This window comes from Cetorhinus maximus, chromosome 13 (assembly GCF_964194155.1).
Source record: "Cetorhinus maximus chromosome 13, sCetMax3.hap1.1, whole genome shotgun sequence".
NCBI lineage: Eukaryota > Metazoa > Chordata > Chondrichthyes > Lamniformes > Cetorhinidae > Cetorhinus > Cetorhinus maximus.
Genome location: NC_135891.1, coordinates 91233064 through 91251490, shown reverse-complemented (window position 1 = coordinate 91251490; position 18427 = coordinate 91233064). Strand labels below are relative to the sequence as shown.

The window sequence follows — 18427 nt, the reverse complement described above, 5'->3', positions numbered from 1 at the left end:
TGCTCAAGGCTCTGGAGTGGGACATGAACCCACAACCTTCTGACTGAGAGGTGAGAGTGCTACTCACTGAACCACAGCTGACACAAATTTGGAGGCACAAAATTGGATTTACCAGTCCTGGGCAAACTTCTATTGTTTCTGACTCTGAATGCTCTCCAATCACCCCCTCCCTGGGAACGTGTGCCAAAAGTACTGCAGATGCAGGAAATCTGAAATATAAACAAAAAATGCAAGAAATACTCAGTGGGTCAGGCAGCATCTGTGTAGAGAATGAGTTAATGTTTCAGGTCAAGGTGACTTTTTGTTTTTATATATGATAGAAACTGGTCTTTGCTTGTAGCATGAAAACAGACAATAGCAAACTGATAGTCCATTTTACACCATAACCAATTTTTTTTTCAATGGATGGAGTTAAAGCAAAACAAATTCGGGCATACTGGAAAATGGGTTGCAGATTCACTGGCGAAGACCAATTTTACTCCCAATATCTTGCTCCATATAAGAGGAATGACCATTTGGGCAAAGTGCCAGAGGTTGACAGTGGAATTCTTCATTGTTCCAACAAGAATCATCACAATAGTAGAAGGGAAAATTACCAAAAATAAAGAACTCAAGGTTTGGAGTAAAATCAGGAAATTCTAGAAATATGTAATCCTTGGAAATCCATAAAGGGAAGATGGGTTAAATATTCTTTGCTTTCCTTTCCCTGTTCTGATAAAGAATCTCTACTTGAAACATTAATTTATCTTTTCTGTTGACATACGTGCTATGTTATTTCCTACACTTCTATTTTAATTTTATATTTCACCAGTTGCAGCTCTTTGTTCCTACTTCATTTTCTGTCATGTATAATTTGTGTTGTTTACTGCATTCGAGGTTATATGGTACAGGCAATCATCTCAAGAAGCAGAATATAATTACGTACCTTTTCCCAAGAGACTTTGAATTCCTTGCCACCCAGCCATTAAAAAAAATCGGTTAACATTTATCTCTACCACGGATGTGAAATGTTGTCTTACAACATTTCTTCTAACGGCTTTTTCCGCCTCAGGGACAGTTGAACACCTGAATGCCAATCTATATGAAAAGTTGCGGAATCTCTCTGACCCACCACCCCTCCCCCTTCCAGTTGTAGAGACTCTTAAGTAGTGACTTGAGTCTATTAGTCCCCGCTCGTTGATTGTTACTCCTTATGAACATCACCCCCTCAAACTGTTTGACAGAGCGAAAGCAAAGGACACTTTACCAGCGGCCAGAGGAAGAGAGAGAGAGAGAGAGAGGGGGCGAAGGGCTGAGGGAGCCATGAAGTTGCAGGCGGTGATGGAAAACCTGCAGAGGCAGCAGCGTGCGCGGCTCGAGCTCGAGGCCCGGCAGCAGCAGCACGAGCAGCATCATTACCACCACCAGCAGTCTCCGCGCGCGCGGCTCCAGGCCCAGCAACAGCAAATTCAAATGGAGCAACGCGAGCCCCGCAGACCAACGGCCGAGACTTCCAACGACAACAAAATCCTGGCAAATGCGCAGCAGCAAATCGCTGCACAGCAAACCGCAGCACTGGCCGCCATGAGAGCAGCGGCGGCCGCCGCAGGGGCTGACGCTTCGGCCCAACGCGGCCACGACGAAGAAGACGAAGAGGAACTGGGTATGGAACGAGGCGAGAGCCCGAGGCTTTCCGAGAGCAGCGAGGCCTTATCTGGGGGAGAAGAGATGGAGCGGGGAGAGGAAGAGGAGGAGGCGTCGGAGCAGCGTTATCCCGATCCTCTAGGGTCCGAGGAAGACATGGCTGCTGAGGAAGAGGAGGAGGAATTCGAGGACGAGATGGCTGAGGAAGAGGGGAGCGGAGTAAAGGAGGAGAGGGGGATGCACCACTGTACTGAGGTGCATCGTCTGCCCGGACAGCGGCGCCCTGTAACCGGGCTCCCTTACCAGCCACACCCGCAGATGCAGCAAGTCCAGGATCAGGCCGAGTGGACGTATGAGGAACAGTTTAAACAGGTATTTACACTTAGACTAACAAAATGTAAAATATTTTGAAAGTCATTGTATTTTGTTCGATTACATCATGCGATTGAAGTCTTAAGTGCACATGTGTATTTAAAAAGAGCGAAGGAATGGATACCATCGCATTATTAAAATTAGATTTTTGCATTTTGCAATAAAATGATCCAAAGATGAGTTCAATTTTTATTTCAACCATATAAACGTGCTGTGGATCTTTAAATGTTGAAAGCGGGGGAAGGGAGATGAGAAGGAGGAGTTGCCCATTGATATTTGGCCCCAGACGATGTAAAGTCTGTACAATAAATGCATGCACGACTACATCCAGAATGACATCCCTAGATGGCATTTGGTGATATGCTGGATGGTAACTGCTTTCTTCCCCTTGTTTGGATGAAATATTTCGGACACATAACCAGCGCAAATGATTTGGTTTGTAGAAAGTTATGATAGAAAATATTTAGTAGAAGCTTGTGATAAATACGGGGTTGCTGAGGTGAAACTTGATATATTTACTAAGAACTATGTTTTAATGCTTCTCATACAGATAGAGAAAAAATGTTTGTGAAAGTAATTAGCAGACATACATGTAATTACTGCCACTTTTTAAATTATTAATTTTTTCCCCAATTTTACATTTTCTCCAATTTATTTGTAAGTTCCATTATATTGTGTAACTAGGGTAACTTGATTAACGTATTCCACTTGATTTGTGAAACCTGTTGTTGATTTATCCTCTTAACTAAACCAAAACAAACCTTTACTGAGGTGTATCTGATAAGTGCTATATATTGGTCAATTTTATCTTGGTTAATACTGTTAAAATCCATTTAATTTTAATATATATATGTTGAGAGTTGGGAATATTGTACCACTTAGGTACTTAACGTATTGAAGCATAATATAATTTTAGCTTTTGCATACTATAGGAAATTTCAAATGCAGTTGGTTTTTGGCAAAAGATCAAAAGTGGAGTTTGCCAGGTTTTTTTGGAAACAGTCCAAACCATTTAGTGGTTTGTATGTTTGGCAGCATTTAAGCAAATGTTACGGAATAAATTTAAAGTTTAGGAGATTATTTTTATGACTGCAGCAAGAATGTAAATATAAGGTGGACCCTTGCCAAACATTCAAGACAGTTTGCACTGTTCTATAGCTAAAGGCATAAACCCAGTGTAGTTGAACTTAAGCCAAAAGATCTGAGTGATTCTGGTATGATTTCAAGAGCTTCCTGTGGACCTTAAGTTAAAATATATTTGTGTCTGTAACTCTGGGTAAACACTGCTAACCTAGGCAGTCTATGATTTGTACAGTAGTGTGTTTTGTGATGTCTACTTTTTCATGTAACTATGATTGTGAATGGGCATTAGAATGTTGATCACAAGCAGTTGTATAACTGCTGATAGGTTGAGATTTAAAAAGAGAATAGATGAATTGTGATTTAATAATAAAACAATTGAATTATTGTCAAAATTCAAATCTTAACAACACCAGAAGTTTGAACTTTTGAATTTACTCAAATTTGCTTTGTTATTTCAGTTGGTTCTGTGTAAATTAAAACAGGAGTACACAGTTAAATTGTGACTGTCAATATGACAATATTGTGGAATGTTGTTTGTGTGGTTTTTTTTCACTTAACTAATTTCCAGACTGGCTTAGAAACTTGTTCCCTGTCACTCCATTATTTAAGACCAGGAGGGAGGAAAAAATCCAGAAACTACATTTCTTGGTCCATTTAATATCAGTTGTAGGCACGTTATTTGAATTAATCATTAGGGCTAGAGTAACTGAATATTTGAACAAGTATAAACTGATCAAAGAGAGACAGCATGGATTTGTAACAGATAGTTCTTATATGTCAAATCTAGTTGAATTTTTTGAGGTCTGTCTCAAAGTCTATCGCCAGTCTATGGATGTTGCCTTTAAGGGCTTCCAGAAAACATTTTATGTGGGTCCATACTAGAAAATATTACAAAAATAAATGTGCATGCATGGAATTGGTGGTAACCTTGAGACTGAGTGCTGAGAGACTAGAAACTATTGAAGAGTAAATTGAAATGACTTAAAAGTTGAGCACAGGTATATTTTTTTAAAAATCAAAAAGGCTAATAAAACTTTGGCCTTAATCTTAAGATTTGGAATGCAAAAGGGAGGAAATGACTCTTCAGCTGTAAAGAGCCTTGGTCAGACCCCATCTGGAGTATTGTGTCCAGAACTGAACACTATCTTTGGATATATTGGCCTTAGAAGGGGATGCAGCATGAAATTATTACTTGAAATTATTTCAAAAGTTAAATAATTTTGACAGGCTTCATAAGGGTTGTATTTCCTTGAGTTTAGAAGGTTGAGGGATGATCTCATTGCAGTGTTGAAGTAAGGCATAGCGGCAGTATGGGATGTTGATGCACGTATGACTAGGTATTTAAGAGTGAGGACGGCCATTTAGCCCATCTTAACTAATTAATCCAGGAAGAGGTTACATGTCTCCTATCTAATCGTTTTTTAATTGTTTCTAGGGCTTTTGCTTCCACCACTGTTCAAAATGTTGATCATGCTTTGTGTGAAAGATGTCTTGATATTAGCCCTACTTTTAGCTGGTTTGCATCTATGTCCTCTTGTCCTAATCTCAGTTGAATTTGTAGGATTCTAGTTTTATCTTTTTTGTTCCTTTAACTGCCTCAGACACCTCTTTTTAAAAAGTCACCACTTGGTGACTGTTTTCCAATTTGTTAAGTCCAGGTGTCTCTAGTTTTCCCTCTTAGCTGAAATCCCTGATACTAGAGATTAATCTCTTCCCTAGTGCTTGGATCCTTCCCATTTTTCTCAGTGATCAGAGCTGCATACTATAGTCAAGGTATGGTCTGACCAGAGTGCTTTATATTTTGAACATAATTTCCTCTGACTTGTATTTTATTATTTTAACTATAGTTCAGATTCTGTTAGCTTTGGTTGTATACAGTATAGTTATTTCAACACTATTCATGAGTTGCTATTTCTCCTTCCTATGTAAGATACTTTCCATTTATTTTGCATTGTTTTACCCACTCGCACATTTTGTTTAAACTTCCATTGATTTGTTTTTTTGCAAATTTGACCAGTTTGCATTATGTTTGAGTCCAAGTCAATGATGTAAAGTAACAGTATTGATCCCCACACTGAGCCTTTGTGCATCCTATTCAGTCCTCCAGTCATCCAAACGTGACCCATCAGCCAATTTCTCATCCACTCCCAAATTTTATTCTTGAACCCCACAATTTGGAACTTAAATAGTAATCTTTCATGTGGAACTTAATCAAAGGCATTTTAGAAGTTTAAGCACACTATGTTGGAAGATAATCCACTTAGGTTGTTAATTCCTCAAAGAAATCGAGGAGGTTAGATCGGAAAGGTCTTCCCCTTCTAAAGTTTTATGCTGTTTGCTAGTTTGTTCCATAGTCTTCAATTTCCTCCTGATAATTGATTTCATTAATTTTGCAAAATTAAAGTGAGAGGGAGTGTCTATTTTACAATTTCTGAAAATGGGCACCATGGCATGCTTCCAGATTACAATTGGCTCCCCAGTGTTGACTCCTTCATAATTTAGTGGTTCTGATGTCTCCCAACACTCTGAATAAATACTATCAAACCCTGGTAATTATTTGTTTTAAGTCCCTTCAGCTCTAGGACTTTTATCTCATTTGTGTTGAAGTTATGTATTTTGCTTTGGCAGCTTTTTTTGGGGAGGGCGCATTGTTCAATTTTTCCCTTCTGAATACTTTGAAGAGGCAATCATTCAGAATATTTTGTGTTTCATGCTCACCATAAAGTTTCAGGTCTGTTTGCATCTTTTATTGCCCTCTTCTCTGCCAACCCTTTACGCTATTGTAATTCGGAGGAAATATTTTATTATGTTTTAGCCCTGTAGCTATGCTTTTATTCTTGGTTTCCTTGCTCCTCTGATCAACCTTATGGCATGTTTCTGCATGCCCCTTTGTACATCACATAAACCCATTTTCCCTGCAAGATTTGTAGAGGCCATTTTACCTCTATTTTATATTTAAATTGCTGGTTAATCCATATTTAGGATTAAGTTTACTGATCATAAGAATGTATTTATTCTAGATGCTCAGCATTATTCCTTTTTTAAAGGTGTTCCGTTTGTCCTTTTATTGGAGTGTTAGGAAGCATCCCCTCCAATCCATTTGCTTTAGTTGTTCTCTAATTTTATTTTAAATTCAGCCTTTTTAAACAGTTTCCCTGACTCCTGATCTTTGTTATATGTGAAGCAACGGATCACATTGTATTTGATCTTTGTGGTTGCTGTCCCCAGGGTTGCTACAACTTTCATTTCCTGTGGATTATTCGTCTTTGGACAGAGTGCCTGTACAAATTGGCTGTCACATTTCCTACATTATAATAGTGACTACACTTTAAAAGTACTTAATTGGCTTTGGTATGTCCTGAGTGACATAAAAGCAAGCCATCTTACTTCCCAAACCAAAGGAAGAATGAATTGTGCTGCACCTTTCTCTTTCAGTCAGATTTAGAATTGCACCCTGGTTCAATCATGTCTATCTTTGTGCTGTCTCATAAAATTACTATATAACCTGGCATCTTGATCAGTCTGAAGCATAATTTTTATCTCTACTTAAAACTTCTGTAAATCCAAATTAGATTTGCTAAACATAACTTTGTCAAAAAGAAACATAGGCTTCCATCTTTGTGCTGTTCCAGCATTTACTACTTGAACTGTCTCTATCGCCCCAGTGAATTTTCCTTTCCAATCTCTTCATCCCTGATAGCATACTTTCTAGCTCTCTTACAGAGAAAGATGAACTTTTTGGTTCACTTTCCTTTCATACTTTAAGATTGATACTGGTTTAAAAAAAAACTCCCTGCATTGTTCCATTTTGTTTAATTATTGAAATTGACATCTTACTCCTAACCACCATTCCTTCTCTTTGCAAATTGGTTGTGAATACCCAATTACTAGGAAAGATAGCCTCTCTCTTACGCTTCCAACCGTGGTCCCGTTGGATTTATATCACTATTTCCTAAAGCATTGGAAGTGAAACTCTCAAATTATCCATCGTTTTAAAAGTTATGGCTTAACCTATGATTGCCAGTGATGGTTTAGTGGTTATAGTCATTCCACTGGTTATCTTGTTACCTCTATTATTCTGCTCTTGAATATTTCGGGGAATCATTGGCGATCACTGGATATTTTCAAAAATCTCTGACAGTCTATGACTGTGCGTTTCTAAATAGATTGCCATCATTAACTAGTGAAATTAATATAATATGTTTGGAAGCAAAGTTTCATTTATTCAAAGTATGATTTCTTAAACAATGTAAAGTACTTTCAACAAAGCAAGCTTAGTCGGGGAAACTATATCTCTTGTTATAATTCTTCCTAGGTTGACTCCAAATGCCTGTTACAGTATGCTTATCGTTGCAAGTTTCTTATGAAAATATCCTTTTATGGCATATCCAGCATGATCTGATTGCGCTTAGTGCACATGCATCTTTACGTTTTTTAGCTAGTGTACAAGATACAATGTTTCTATTCAAATGGATGAAGCTGACTCAACCTTCAGTTATCCAACTGTACACTTTTCAACTTGCTAAAGTAAGTTCTTTTTTTGAGGTCTCCAGACCATTCTTTACTTGCATTTTAATGAGGTTAGAAATGTGTAGTACCAAATGAGGATATTTTCAAAGTTCAGAAAATAAGGTGAAATTTGCCTTTCAATATTGATGATTAGGGAGAGAATTGAATCTTCTGACTACATTTGTCTGCTGTTTATTCTATCGGAGTCAGCATTCTACATTTTAATCCTCTTCACCCATGTCATCATACTAAAGCTATATTCGGGGCAATCTAATTCTTTAACTCTTTCCATTCACTTGGAAACAGTTTTCTTTGACTCTCTACCTTTTTCAAAACAATGCCTTCCCCCACTAATCATCTAATCCGACCCACTTTTTCTGAAATTGATTCTACTCTTGATTCGTCAACTCCCTTCAGGTTGCTCCTCTGCCAAATTATCCAGTCCATTAAAAGTGCAGTAGTTGAACCTTTACCTTTTGAACCTCTTCATTGCTTTTAATGAGCCTTTGAAAATCTTGTTCTCTAGTTGTTTAAAGATAGTTTCTTCGTGCCTCTTGTAAATCTGACAAAGAGCTACCATTTCTTACCTTTGATTCTACCCTTAGTCTGCTTTTTATTTGTTCATGGGATGAGAGAGTCATTGGCAAGGCCAATGTTTATTGCCCATCCCTAATTGCGCTTGAGAAGGTGGTGGTGAGCTGCCTCCTTGAACTGCTGCAGTCCACATAGCCCCTCTTAAGGTGCTATTAGGGAGGGATTTCCAAGATTTTGACCTAGTGACAGTGAAGGAGTGTCGTGGATGGCGTGTGAATTGGAGGGAAACTTGCAGGTGGTGGTGTTCCCATGAGTCTGTTGTCCTTGTCCTTCTAGGTGGTAGGGTCACTGGTTTGGAAGGAGCCTTTGTGAGTTGCTGCATTGCATCTTGTAGATGGTACACACTGTTACGACTGTGTGCTGGTGATGGAGTGTGTGAATGTTGAAGGTGGTGTATGAGATGCTGATTAAGCTGGTTGCTTTGTCCTCTTGGCATTGAGCTTCTTGAGTGTTGTTGGAGCTGCACTTATCCAGGCAAGTGGGGAATGTTCCATCGCACTCCTGACCTGTGCCTTATAGATGGTGGGCAGGCTTTGAGAGTCAGTAGGTGAGTTACTCACTGCAGAATTCCCAGCCCCTGACCTGCTCTTGTAGCCACAGCATTTTATATAGCTGGTCGAATTCAATTTCTGGTCAATAGTAAGCCCCAGGATGTTGACAGTGGGATTCCACGATGATAATTTAATGTCATGGGGAGATGGTTAGATTCCCTCTTGTTGGAGATGGTCATTACCTGGCGCTTGTGTGGCATGAATGTTACCTGCCACTTATCAGCCCAAGCCTGCATGTTGTCCAGCTCTTGATGCATATGGTACTGGATTGCTTCAGTATCTGAGGAGTCGTGAATGGTACTGAACACTGCAACCGTTAGTGAAGATCCCCACTTCTGACCTTATGATGGAAAGAAGGCCTTTGAAGCAACTGAAGATGGTTGGCCCCAGGACACTACCTGAGGAACTCCTGCAGTGGTGACCTGGGGCTGAGATGGTAGGATTCCTTTGTGCAATATATGACTCCAACCAGTGGAGAGCTTTACCCCTGGTTCCCATTGATTTCAGTTTCAAAAGTGTGACTCTGATGCTGTACTTCTACGAATGCTGTCTTGTAGTCAAGGGTAAGTCGCTCTCATTTCATCTCTGGAATTCAGCTCTTCTGTTCATGGTTGGATCAAGGCTTTAATGAGATCTGGAACCAATGGCCCTGATGGAACCCAAACTGAACATCAATGAGAATTTTTTTTACTGAATAAATGCAGCTTGATAGCACTGTCGACTCCCTTTATCTGCCAATTTTTATGGTCTCATTATCTCCTCTGGCATATTGAACTCCTTGAACCATATAGCTACAGCAGCTGCCAGTTATCTTGGTTTGTTATTTTAACAACTCTTAAAGCTCTTAAATTCTGGACAGGCTTTGAATTTAAAATATCGTAACTGGGACCTATCTTATATTCCTGGTCAGGATAAAATTTTAAAAATCTGATAAACACCCCTTTATATATCCATTTCACGGTTTTGCTTGAGGATGATCTATTTCTGTTAGGTTAGGGCATTATAGTAAAGAACACCACATTGTGTGTTGAGCACTAAGGAAAAACTGTCTCCCTTTGATCACAAAAATCTTTTTTTTTTCTTTCATGGGGTTTAGGCATCACTGGCTAGGCCAGCATTTGTTGCCTATCCCTAATTGTCCATGAGAAGGTGGTGGTAAACCACCTTCTTGAACCACTACAGTCCATGTGGTGTAGGTACAACCACAGTGCTGTTAGGAAGGGAGTTCCAGGATATTGACCCAGCGACAGTGAAGGAATGGCGATTTTTAGTCCAAGTCAGGATAGTGTGTGGCTTGGAAGGAACTTGCAGGTGGTGCTGTTCCCATCTGTCTACTGCCCTTATGCTTCTAGGTGGTACAGATTGAGTATTTGGAAGGCGCTGTCAAAGGAACGAATGAGGTTATCAAGATCAGAACCCAGATGTGATTTTTTAAAAATTCATTCATGGGATGTGGGCTTCCCTGGCTGGGCCAGCGTTTATTGCCCATCCCTAGTTGCCCTTGAGAAGGTGGTAGTGAGCTGCCTTCTTGAACTGCTGCAGTCCGCAGGATGTAGATACAACCACAGTGCTGTTAGGAAGGGAGCTGCAGGATTTTGACCCAGTGACAGTGAAGAAACGGTGATATATTTCCAATTCAGGATGGTGAGTGGTTTGGAGGGGAGCTTCCAGGTAGCAGTATTCCCATCTATCTGCTGCCCTTCTGCTTCTGGATGGTAGTGGTCTGGGTTTGGAAGGTGCTGTTGAAGGACCCTTGGTGAATTCCTGCAGTGCATTTTGTAGATGGGACACACTGCGATTACTGTGCGTCGGTGGTGGAGGGAGTGAATGTTTGTGGATGTTTTGCCAATCAAGCGGGCTGCTTTGTCCTGAACGGTGTCAAGCTTCTTGACTGTTGCACTCATCTACGCAAGTGGAGCGTATTCCGTCACGCTCCTGACTTGTGCCTTGTAGGTAGCGGACAGGCTTTAGGGAGTCAGGAGGTGAGTTACTCGTCGCAGGATTCCTAGCCTCTGACCTGCTCTTGTAGCCTCGGTATTTATATGGCTATTCCAGTTCAGTTTCTGGTTAATGGTACCTCAAGGATGTTGATAGTGGGGGATTCAGCGATAGTAATGCTATTGAACATCAAGGGACGATGGTTGGATTCTCTCTCATTGGAGATGATCATTGCCTAGCACTTGTGTGGTGCAAATGTTACTTGCCACTTGTCAGCCTGCCTGGATATTGACCGGGTCTTGCTGCATTTGGACTTGGACTGCTTCAGTATCTGCTTCAGAGGAGTCGCGAATGGTGCTGAACATTGTGCAATCATCAGCGAACATCCCTACTTCTGACCTTAACAATGGAAGGAAGGTCATTGATGAAGCAGCTGAAGATGGTTGGGCTGAGGACACTACCCCGAGGAATTCCTGCAGTGATGTCCTGGATCTGAGATGATTGACCTCCAACAACCACAACCATCTTCCTTTGTGCTAGGTATGACTCCAACCAGCGGGGAGTTTTCCCCCTGATTCCCATTGACTCCAGTTTTGCTAGGGCTCCTTGATGCCACACTCTGTCAAATGCTGCCTCAATGTCAAGGACAGTCACACTCACCTCGCCTCAGGAGTTCAGCTCTTTTGTCCATGTTTGAACCAAGGCTGTAATGGGGTCAGGAGCTGAGTGGCCCTGACGGAACCCAAACTGGGCGTCAGTGAACAGGATAGTGTTAAGCAAGTGCCATTTGATAGCACAGTTGATGACCCCTTCTATTACTTTACTGATGATTGACAGTAGACTGATGGGGCGGTAATTGGCTGGATTGGATTTGTCCTGCTTTTTGTGTACAGGACATACCTGGGCAATTTTCACACAGCCAGGTAGATGCCAGTGTTGTAGCTATACTGGAACATCTTGGCTAGGGGTGCAGCAAGTTCTGGAGCACATGTCTTCAGTACTATTGCTGGAATGTTGTCAGCGCCCATAGCCATTGCAGTATCCAGTGCTTCAGTCATTTCTTGATATCATTTGGAATGAATAGTATTGGCTGAAGACTGGCATTGGTGATGCTGGGGACCTCCAGAGGAGGCAGAGATGGATCATCCACTTGGCACTTCTGGCTGAAGATTGTAGCAAATGCGTCAGCCTTATCTTTTGCACTAATGTGCTGGGCTCCTCCATCATTGAGGATGGAGATTTTTGTGGATCCGCCTTCTCCAGTGAGTTGTTTAATTGCCCACCACCATTCACAACTGGATGTGGCAGGACTGCAGAGCTTAGATCTGATATGTTGGTTGTGGAATCGCTTAGCCCTGCCTATCACTTGCTGTTTGACATGCAAGTAGTCCTGCGTTATAGCTTCACCAGGTTGACACCTCATTTTTAGGAATGCCTGGTGTTGCACCTGGCATGCCCTCCTGCACTCTTCATTGATGATAATGGTAGAGTGGGGGATGAGCTGGGCCATGAGGTTACAGATTGTGTTCAAGTACAATGCTGTTGCTGGTGGCCCACAGCGCCTCATGGATGCCCAGACTTGAGTTGCTAGATCTGTTCAAAATCTATTCCATTTAGTACGGTGGTAGTGCCACACAACACTATAGAGGGTATTCTCATTGTGAAGGCGGGACTTTGTCTCCACAACGACGGGCACTCTACCGATACTGTCATGGACAGATGCATCTGTAGCAGGCAGGTTGGTGAGGATGAGGTCAAGTATGTTTTTCCCTCTTGGTTCCCTCCACCTACTGCAGACCCAGTCCAGCAGCTATGTCATTTAGGGCTCGGTCACTGGTGGTGCTACCGACCCACTCTAGGTGATGGACATTGAAGTCCCCCACCCAGAGCACAGCCTGAGCACTTGCCACTTTCAGTGCTTCCTCCAAGTGGTGTTCAGCATGGAGGAACATTGGTTCATCAGCTGAGCGACATGGTAATCGGCACGAGACTTCATGGGATCCGGACTCGATGTTGAGGACTCCCAGGGCAACTCCCTCCTGACTGTATACCACTGTGCCGCTACCACTGCTGGGTACAGGACATACCTAAGGATGGTGGTTGTGGTGTCTGGGACATTATAGGTATGATTCCATGATGACTAGTCTGAGACAGCTCTCCCAATTTCACTAGCCCCCAGATGTGATAAGGACTTTGCAGGGCTGAGATTGCTGTTGCCATTTCCGGTGCTTAGGTCAATGCCAGGTGGTCTGTCTGGTTTCATTCCTTTTTTTGTGACTTTGTAGCAGTTTGTTACTGCTGAGTGGCTTGCTAGGGGGCATTTCAGTGGGCATTTAAGAGTCAATCACATTGCTGTGGATCTGGAATCATGTGTAGACCAGACCAGTTAAGGACAACAGATTTCTTTCCTAAAGAACATTAGTGAACCAGATGGGTTTTTATAACAATCGACAATGGTTCCATGCTCATCGTTAGAATTTAAATTCCAGATTTTTATTTAATTCAAATTCCACCGTCTGCCATGGCGGGATTCGAACCCAGGTCCCCAGAGCATTACCCTGGGTCTCTGGATAGTCCAGTGACCATACCATTGTGCCATTGCCTCCCCAAAGATAGGGTTTAAATATCTGTAGCTATTTAACCAGTCATTTGTATTGCCCGCTGCCAGGGAAGTTGCCAAGAGGTTTGGTTGTCCCCAACAAAGCGTGAAGCGAAAATTTGCATTTATCACCTAAAGTAACAACACTAAGGAAGCTTGACACCATCCAGGGCAAAGCAGCCCGCTTAATTGGCACCCTTTCCACAAACATTCACTCTTTCCATCACCGAACAGTGGCAGCAGTGTGTATCATCTACAAGATGCAATGCAGAAACTCAACAGGGGTCCATGGGAAGCTTCTTCCAAACCCACATCTGCTACTATCTAGAAGGACAAGGGCAGCAGATACATGGGTACACCGCCTCCTGGAAGTTCCCCTCCAAGCCACTCACCATCCCGACTTGAAATATATTACCATTCCTTCACTGTCGCTGGGTCAAAGTTGCTGGATCTCTCCCTCTAACAGCACTGTGGGTGTACCTACACCACAGGGACTGCAGTGGTTCAAGAAAGCAGCTCACCACTTTCTCAAGGGGGAGGTGGTGGCGTAGTGGTATTGGCGCTGGAGTATCCAGAGACCCAGGGTAATGCTCTGGAGACCAGGGTTCAAATCCCACCATGGCAGATGGTGGAATTTGAATTCGACAAAAACCTGGAATTAGAACTCTAATGGTGACATTAAAAAACCCCATTGTCGATCTGGTTCACTTTAGGGAAATCTGCCGCCTTTTCCTTGCTATGGGTCTGACTCCAGTGGTTAACTCTTAAATGGCATTTAAGGATGGGCAATAAATGCCTAGCCCAAACACTTTTGAACAAATAAATAGAAACTAAGGATGGGCAATAAATGCAGGCCTAGCATCTGTAAATGAATAAAAAAATGAATCATATAATAGTTGCTACACACACAGGCTATTTGGCCCATTAAGTCTACACCAGCTCTTTTGAAGAACAATCCAGTTAGTTTCAGTTCCCTGCTATTTTCCCTCATCCAATTCCCTTTTGAAGGCTCCTGTTGAATTCATATCCACCATTCTAAATCCCAACCACTTGTTCTAAAGGAAAGTATTTCCTCATATCATGGGCACAATACTTCAACTGGGACTGAACAAGTGTTTAGCATAACTTCATGGCTTTTATATTCTGTGTTTCTATTTTATAAAACCTTTGTTAATCTCTCCTTATTACTTTAAGATTTGTATTGTAGTTGAGGCCCCAGAAGTAAAATAGCAAGAAAGAAAATTCTAATTGCTGCAGAAAATGTAAAGAAATATCCAAAATTCTATCAAATTAATCAGAACTTCAGTTTACCTTTTAACCATTTCAACCTTTTTCAACATTCCCTGGCATTTATTTTAATGGATATCATGTTGTATATCAGCTATTTTCAGGCTGCACTCTAGAGAGAGAGGTTTGTCAGCCTGCCTTCCAAAGTGTTTAAATACATGGGAGTGTGCAAATAGGGTGGCAACAAAGCAGATTTAGAGTCCACACAAAATTCCACCCACCACTAAGCAGCTGCAACTGCCGATTTTTAGTGAAGAATTTTAAGCCGCCTCCTTTCATTTTTTTCATTTTCTATAGCTGAGGCCCTGATAAGTAGAAATCCTTTTCCTCACTCAATTTCAGTGAACCTATTATTGGATAGGAGCAATCCTCCAAACAGTACTAAACAGGAGTAAATAGCCCTTTAGCATATTCTATGGGAAGTGCAGCCTCAATAGTATGACCCTTTTATGTTACTTTGAGTACTAAGTAAGTTTCCTACTTTAAAATGCAATGTAATATAAATTTATAATTTCAAATTCATCACACACTCTGTAACACACTTTTAAAAAGCATGGGAAAATAAAGAATAGAACCATAAAATCCATCCCTGGTTAGAAAAAACACTTCTAAGACCAAATGGCCAAAAAAATAACATTAATAGTTCATAGTCGTTTGGTAGCTGAAACAGGCACAGTGTATGTACATGTTCTTTCTGTCCACAAAGAACAAGGCCCTGTGTATTAATATATGTAGCTTCCAGTACACGCAAATGCGCCACATTTTGAGCCCAACTGACCGTCTTCAATTGGTTGTCAGCGTAATTCTTAGCACATTGAGGATTATTTAATAAATGTTGTCCAATCACGGAATCACATCTAATGTTGGACACTGTGTTTTGAGTTTTGCAGCATTGGCTAGTTGGTACAGTGTCTACCCTGGCCGTTACAAGCAGCCACTGGGGCATACGATCTGCCAGTCTTTGGAATGTACGGCCTACATACCTAGCATCACACTGAAATTCATATACACATTACTCATTTGTGTGATAGAACATCTTTTTGGCTTGATGGCAGCATCCTGTTAGTGGCAAATACCACTCATGTTGCTGCTGCATAGTAGCAGCGTGAAACAGCTAGCTTCATCTGTTGCTCAAATATTTGAGATACCTTGCCCTTCCAGGATAATCTGCAGTAGACTGGGCACTTTTCAGGGCCAAAGGTGACGGCCTTAGGCCCATTCATGAGTTTGCATGGTATATAGTGTGAAATGATCTGATCGGGGTAGGGTAGCCATTATCCTGCAGCATGCCTTTTGATGCGCCCTATTTTAGCATCAAGCTTGCATGGTTTGCTCAGGGCCTTATTTACAAGGTTTCCGATAAGATCAATCTTATGGCATGTGGAACTGTAAGAACCCCAACGTGCATATTGGCCAGTCAAGGTAGGCTTGCAGTAGACTGGTAGAGAATCCCCTGGCAGATTTCTCAACTAGTATGTCAAGGAAGGGGAGTTCATTTGACTGCTCCATTTCAGGTGAATTCGAGTGCAGGATGGAGCCTATTAAGACATGTAAGGAAATTGTTACATGCAGCTTTGGGTGTAAATATAGCAAATGTATTATCCATGTATCGGAAATATGCAAGGGGTAGGAGGTTAGGTGTCATTCCATCGAAGACCCGTGTCTCATGGAACCAAAAATGTTTGAGAGTTGGGCCTAGAGGGGATCCCATGGCAACTCCAACTATTTTCTATTATGAATTGTCAATGACTTATGCATGGATTTGGGATACAGCCTGTACAAACTATTATAATTTTCATATTCAATTTAAATGTGCAAATTGCTCATATGTTCAAAGAAGCTTAAACTCCTCTTGTATAGAAGTAAGTTCCTGCATCCCACTGAGGAAAATCATTTTTAGGGATTTTCTGATTTGGTAGTGCTTGATTATGGGAGCCAAATTAAATGGGCAAAGTAAGTGTACCATTGCTCATATAATCAAAATGTACCATTTAAGTAATTTTGATGTACATAAAATTTCCCAACATTTGTGCTCAAAATGTCATTTTTCTGCAATAACTACACGCAGTTTTTATTAGATAATGAATTTCCAGTGGTACTGGTCATGATAAGGACAGATACATTATTGTATGTAAAACACAATATATCATTAAAGGGTATGTATCTCTTTAAGTCTGTACGTAAACACTCCTGAGTTTGCTCAGGTACCAGTAGGAATGCAGACATCCCATGCTGGCTTGGGCATTTGGCGTTCTGTAGAGTTTCTTTATTTCTTTACAATATTCTTTGTGTGATAAGAAATTGAGTGTGATGGATAGGAAACTTGTGACACATCATTTTTATAATCATAGATAGATATGGTTTTATCTCTTTTTAAAAAAAAAAATCTGTAGACCCATTATTACTACTCCTGAAATTTTCACTATTTTTGTTCTGAGCTTGAAATTTTCCGTTTTATATCTTCTTCCTCTTCATTGCATACATAACCCCATGTTAAAATCAAGAGCCTATCTCATTTGCTTCCCAGAACCCCGATGTAATTCTTTACCGTACTTATTATTTCCTTATTCCACTCAAATTGTTAATAACTATTGAGCATCAGTGATTGATTTCATGGATAACCGTCCTTGCTCAAAGATCTCACAGAACCGACTGCCTGTTTTGACTCAACCACATTAGCTAAAAATGCTTTAAAATATTTTCAGGCTTATACCAGCGATCTTCAGTGATGCCTCTCAGCATTTTCTCAGTCATTTTCCACTAGATAAATATGGGCACACTTCAGAAGTATGCAGATGTGCCTTAATTTAAAAACTTGTATTGATATAGCACCTTTCATGATTCATGGACGTCCTAAAGTGCTTTACAGCCATTTAAGCATTTTTGACGTGTAGTAGCTGTTGTAATATAAGAAATGTGGCAGCCAATTTGTGCACAGAAAGCTCCTACAACCAGCAATGTGACTATGATCGGACAACATGTTTTTTGTGATTGAGGAATAACTATTAATCAGGACACCAGAGATAATTCCGCGCCCCCCCGCCCCCTCCCATCCTTCTTTGAATTAGTATCATGGGATCCTTTACATTTGCCATTAGAGGGTAGAAAGGCCCTTGATTTAACATCTCATCTGATTGGCAGCATCTCTGACACAGCAGCATTCCGTCAGTACTGCACCAGAATGTCAGCATAGATTTTTGTGCTCGGGTCTATTGGGACTTGAACCCACAACCTTCTGACTCAGTACTATGAATTGAGCCACGACTGAAGAAGAAAGTTCTTTTTCCTCATCATTGAACAAGAGAAGGGGAAAAAAACTCTGTTTGCAGAAAAAAGACTTGAGTGCCCAGTTAATTATGACATTCAAATTAAATACCAGCATTAAAAATGACAACTCAGTGAACTTTATTACCATGCTATCGTTTACAATCTAGTAGTTTTTAAAAAGTGTGAAGTGTTCTATGAGTAGATGGTATAACTCCTATTACTCTTTTTTTCTCTCATTTTTAAACAATTTCCTGCTGGCAGTTGCAATTAAGTGCTCAATATCTGGCTTTCTGTCAGCGCTGTACGATGCCTAGACCCTTTTGAGCATTTGTTTAAGCTGACATTGTTTTATAACATAAATGTTCACTACTCTATTTGCATACAGTGGATGAAGTTAATACAGCCTTGCACATTGAAACACGTAAAGGCTTTGCTTCAACCGCTGGTCATTTATTCTATCCAGTCACATAGAGAAAATAAAAAGAACTAAACTCACTCCAGACAAATGTACCAGACTTGAGATCTACTTGCTGGTGACTTCAAGCAAACTTTCATGATGCAAAGTGTGCATAAATCAACATCCATTTGGATGCACATAGTTGAA

General features: G+C 40.9%; 1 protein-coding gene across 4 annotated transcripts in view; it reads left to right on the top strand.

Moving 5' to 3' along the window:
* Positions 1 to 1139: 1139 nt before the first annotated feature.
* Positions 1140 to 18427, top strand: part of arid3a (AT-rich interactive domain 3A) — a 95420-nt gene continuing 78132 nt past the window's right edge. For all 4 annotated transcript variants that reach the window (XM_078555764.1, XM_078555762.1, XM_078555765.1 and 1 more), the window contains exon 1: positions 1140 to 1995. In XM_078555764.1, coding sequence (XP_078411890.1) covers positions 1303 to 1995 — 693 coding nt within the window. In that variant the 5' untranslated portion in view covers positions 1140 to 1302. The remainder of the gene's footprint in view (positions 1996 to 18427) is intronic.